Raw genomic sequence first — 5,593 nt, forward strand, 5'->3', positions numbered from 1 at the left:
CGTACAGATTAATCAATTGATGACTATTTAGCTTTTATTTTCAAGAGCTACCGAGCTGTCGTCGAGGTCACCTGAGGACGGGTACAGGCGTGGGTGGAGGAAAGAGGCCATGCACCACCACGTTCAACCATCAGTCACCAGCATCAGCATCAAACCCTTCCTTCACCTCCATCAGCCTTGCGTGAACCGCAGGACTTCCCGAGACCCAGCTCCTTTCCCATTGTCACCTCCGCCGCTTATTGTTCCAGGTCACCCTGCTTCACACGCATCTCACAGCGGCACCGCCATCACAGTGATCGCATGCCTGTCACTCTGCGCCAATACTGTAAAACGTCTAGTTTCATACCGGTACATAAATTAGTCAGTGAGCTATAGACGGTAGTTGTTTAGCCATAGCGCAGCGTTAAGAACATGGCGCGGCTCAACCAGATGGGCGCTAGCATTGATGTATCAGGGAGAATGGCAGGCACGTGGTTAGGTTGCCAGTTTCGAGAGTCAGTTGAAATGGGTAGGAAGTAGTCGCTGAGCAACGGGTACATGTGCGGGAGTAGGTGGAGGAGTTTGGCAGATTGGGCTGGTGCCGTCGGAAAGAGGACGCGCACGAGATACGCGCGAGCCGGCGCGTGGCGCGGGTCGGTCGGTGTGTTAAGAAGAGTGAGTGGCCAAGAAGAAAATTAAACAGTTTACCACACCAAGTTCTGTTGGATCTACTCTACAAGCATTTCTACAATACCCACGACGGTGTGGTGAGACGCGGCCCATACGGTAGGTACCGCCAAGTAGGAGTGGGTGTATAACATTGCAGAACGAGGCTGCCACGGAAAAACGGCGCAGGAAGGAGTGCGTGGGCGCGGACTCGGGCGTCGGAGCGAATGAAGCGCTTGTGTGGCAGCTGCTGCGTCGCTGGCGGGCTGCCCGAGAAGTGGTGGGCGTAGCCGCTGCGCCGGTCGCTTGACGGCGCGCCGTTCCAGCAAGAGACGTCGAGGCGGGCATGGTGACAGTCCACAAAGGCGAACCGGCAGGCCAACTATGCATCGCAAGAGGAGCGTCTTGCCGGCGCTCGCCCGCGTTGCTCGAGCAGATCCGCCAAGAGTCAGGTTCGCGCAGAGTACGACGCCGTCGGACGTCCACATCTCTAGCTGCTGACCAGGTGAGGCTGAAGCCTCACGTCGCGGTGACCAGTGCTCAGACGGCAAGACCGTCGACGACCCGCTACGCTGGTGCCGCCTACGGCGCGCGCAACACGCTGGACTCGGCATTCCTGCAGTGCAGGCGGGGACGACACGGCCCCCGCCCGCAGCAGCCAGCTGATGGGCTAACGGCAGTTCTAAACGCCAGCCCCACATCTCCTGCCAGGAGCCTTGCCACCATTTGAAGATCCGCCAGAGATCAGCAGACCTCCGCAGACAACGCGTCCAGTGACGAGCGCCAGGAAAATACCCAAGAACGGTACTACCTCGGCTCTTTCATCGGGTCGGGAACAAACGCCGACCCGATGACATATGAATTCGAAGTCGGCGCAGAAGACGACCCCGACACCACTACCTTCAACCCCGAGCACATCCGCCGGATGGCGGAAGCGCTGGCCGCAACGGCCATCTTGGCCGCCGCGATGACGCAACCGCCCACCCCCCCTAACGGACATGAGGGGGAAGGCGACCGCTGAAACCATGGGTAGCATTACACCAACTACCACACTTAATGTACCACAGTAGTATTCATGTACGGTGTGGGCTTACACCCCACGCCAGTAGTCGGACGAATGTGTGCAATTTCTTAGACGTTGTGTTATGGTGTGTAGAAAGTAACCATCAAAATTAATACCTTCGCGGAGAGCGCGAGTAATTTCAATCATTAATTCTAGTAGTTCTGTACAGTGGCGCGAGTAATTTCAATCATTAATTCTAGTAGTTCTGTACAGTGTGGACGACGACCACACCAGTAGCCATTAATGTATTATTGTACTATCACTGTTCACAATTCTTATTACGATCCCACGACGTCGACTGCCCTCCCTGTGAACGACCAGCCAGGAGGCTGGTATTCGATGTCCACAGGGTGGACATCGGTTTAGTGGGGGGACAAATGTAGCGACCAAAAATTAGTAAATGTCTAAATCTGTAACCGTGGCTCATATCTGTATCTATGACGAGTGGCGATGCCACGACAGTAATTAAATTACAATAAGCGCTGCGTTCATGCTACGCTTAAATCGCAATCGCAATAACCGCTCATAACAGAGTCGAAGCTGCGCCGACGTACTGACAGGAATTGGATTACGACGATGAGTGTCGATGATGTGCCGACGCTAATTATATCTGAAGTGTGGTTTGCTTTTCTTCTGCAGAACTCAACAACTGTGCACGACCTGCCTGATAGAGGAGCTGGACCCGCACTGCTCTGTGGAGTGTGGAGCCGCCGATGGCAAGCAGTATCTGCGCAGGAATGCAGGAGTGCCCTGGAAGATCTGGCTGGGTGACGGTGTTTTTATCGCTGTGGATCTGTTTGTCCAAAATGCTGTGAATGTTCCGCGTTTGTTGAGTGCAGGGGAGAGTATCGTTCGTGAGGTTAAAGCGTATAGCGAGTTTTATTTCCAAGTGTGTAGCTTTTACTGTCCCCGTAAATATTCGTCAAGGAATGCTATGGTTGGTAGCCTGGAGATGGCATTTGATGCAACGAATGAGTTTTTGATCTTTTGTGCTGCGGCGTCGGTGTTTGAGCGTGTTATTGAAGTTGTTCGATGTGACGACGTGCGGGGGCACGTGTTCCGTCATTTCCCGTCACGTCTGCTGTACAGTGCTCGTACAGATTTTAATAATTTCGATGACTATTTTGCTTTTTATTTTCAGAGCTGTTCGTCGAGGTCACCGAGGACGGGTACAGGTGTAATGAAGAAATAGGATTAATAATAAATAGAATAATAATTAGAAGGTCAGGCGGAATGCGAGGGTCACAAGATATAGGACAGGTCCATTGTCTAAGAAACACGCACATGCTAACAGTGGCTGCAGCACGTAATTGGCCGGACCATAAAAGGTGCGTGACCACGACCCACACCAACGGCCACTGGGAATAGAGATTAATAGCGCGTAACCAGCCAATAGCAGCGCTTGGCTGGCGGGCACGCTTGACCGGCAAGGCAGCAGCCAATAGGCAAGGTGGGAACTTAGACAATAGAGACCGCGTCACTATAAAGAATGATGTTTGTCAAAAAGAAGATGCTCTATCTCTCCGTTTTGCTGCCTACACGACGACTGACGTAATTTCAATAGTACTAGTACTAGCTACCATCCACCTGATATGTAAGTTATACATTGTATCCCGGGAGCGTACCTTTCTGTATTCGTACGGGTCATTTACACGGACCCTTGTTATATGTGTAAGACGTCGGAGCAAGTAAACATGTTTGTAATCTAATGTAATGAAGATAATATTGTCATAAAAAGGGAAAGTTGATTAAAAGAAAAGTCAAGGGTGGGCTAAATTATATCTTGATGAAGAAGAGGGAGAGAAAGGGAGGAATGACTAACAAATCAAGCCAAGTTTGTAGTTTGATTGATGATAGTTTGCGATCTATCGTTGATAACTTTGGTAGAGAGGTGCCTAGTCGATTCGTGAACATAACTAAAAGGCTACCTATAATGTGTGAAATAGGTCAAAACGACGTTATTCCACGTTGGGCGGCGATCGGTATAGAAATGTGGAGGGATAGATTTACTACTGAAGAGAAGAAAGATGATAGTGGAAAAACTTTTTATTCCACTACTCTCAAGATTAATAAAGATGTTGTTGAATCTTTAATCAATGTTAACAATAAGTTAAGTGATTTCTGTTTTCTTAAGGCATTAGCAAATTCTGACAATATCGATTCGGTGAGTTTATTAGATCTCTACAAGAAGAACTTTGATAGAGAAGAGAATAAGAAGATTTTAATGAATACCTTTTTGAGTTCCACAGATACGCGTGCATTGATGGCGTCTCGTATTGCTGGACTAGTTGAAAGGCGTACGAAGCGTATGGAGCGTGATAGCAATGCCACGGGTAGTAAATCGGATGGAATAACCATTAAGGGCAAATCCACTAGAAAAACTGGTTTATCCATGAAGATAAAATATTGATATTGATATTATTATCATTGGTATTAATATTGATATTAACATTAACCTTAAAGTTCTTCGCGATAAGGAGATCGCTCAGAACTTTCCTTTGGGACTAGTGTAATGAAGATAATATTGTCATAAAAGGGAAAGTTGATTAAAAGAAAAGTCATTAGGGACAGTGGAAAACTACCGGCTAGCCTAAGGAATAGAATGTCCGGCAGGTCTTAGAAAACAATTAATCTTAGGGACGATTAGGATTAGTCGTGCTAGGATGGGCAGTCAAGTAGAACGGTCAATCTGACCAAGCTAAAACATTCCATTAAAACGCTCCGAAAACTCGCTGTCCGAGGGACGTGGCGAAGGCCAATACTGACGTCAGATAGCTGGCTAATGATCCTAAAAAGAGAATAAATACCGGGGTACTGGACTCTAAAAGACAGTTCCCGAACGGCAGCATCTTGTAAGTATTAATAGGTCTATCGTATGAGTGCTCTATCGTATTTGTGTCTCTCTCCCTCTTTAAACTATTTTGAGTCATTGTATTTGTTTATTTACGGTGCTACCCTTTGTTTGTCATATACATCAACTCTGTTGATTGTTCTATGAGAAACACGTTAGTGCAAACATACTCTGTACGTGCCGAGAGAGACGGAGCGCTAGCTAAGGATACGTAGACCATTGATACATTGTAACTAACCATCTGTAGCCACGCAGGCAAGGCGTGCACTGTATTGCGGTTATCTAACACGACGAAACCCCTGTATGTTGTTGCACTTAATTGGTGATAGAAGTAAATAGATATATGTATATATATTGTTGTACGTACACGTCTGGTTTGTCTATCATTTTATGCTAACCTCAGGGTAATTACTCTATAATTACCCGCACCAAGCGAGGACCTTTGGGTTAGCACTTCACATGGTATATACACTATATTTCACGAGCCACGATCACACCTACACACACACCCACACACCTGAGCGTACACGCATATACGAGGAGAAAAACGATCATTAGACTAACCACGTATCATCAGCGTTCATTGTTTGTCATCACGACACCGCGATACCTCCGATAATATATGTAGAATCGAGCGTACGATCACGGGTAACACCTGCGAGTACCAGGGACGTATAAGAGTAACGATGATAAAGAGTAAACTATTACACAGGCAGTGGGTGGAGAAGGAGCCATCACCACCACCTTCACCATCGTCACTAGCATCTACTACTCCTTCCTTCTACTCCATCAGCCTGCGTGAATCCCGGACCTTCCTGAGACCCAGCTCCTTTTACCTTGTCACCTCCGCGCTGTCGTTCCAGGTCGCCCCTGCGATCACCACCATCTCACACGGCACCACCATCACATGATGCATCTGTCGCTCGTGCGCCATACCCGCGACGTGTGGTGAGACGCCCCATACGGTACGATACGGCTGAATATGATGTGTGGTTGCGTGAACATTTACAGGAACTAGCTGCCACGGAAACGGC

The 5,593-nt window shown here is 48.2% G+C and overlaps 1 protein-coding gene across 1 annotated transcript in view; it reads left to right on the forward strand.

Moving 5' to 3' along the window:
* Positions 1 to 411: 411 nt before the first annotated feature.
* LOC106814847 overlaps positions 412 to 5,593 on the forward strand; it is a gene marked incomplete in the record, with an annotated part of 22,559 nt that continues 17,377 nt past the window's right edge. Inside the window, 3 exon segments of the mRNA XM_014819211.1 lie at positions 412 to 508; positions 1,140 to 1,272; positions 2,348 to 2,853. Of these exon segments, the coding sequence (XP_014674697.1) occupies positions 412 to 508; positions 1,140 to 1,272; positions 2,348 to 2,853 (736 nt within the window).

Source organism: Priapulus caudatus, unplaced genomic scaffold (genome assembly GCF_000485595.1).
Source record: "Priapulus caudatus unplaced genomic scaffold, Priapulus_caudatus-5.0.1 Scaffold990, whole genome shotgun sequence".
Classification (NCBI taxonomy): domain Eukaryota; kingdom Metazoa; phylum Priapulida; class Priapulimorpha; order Priapulimorphida; family Priapulidae; genus Priapulus; species Priapulus caudatus.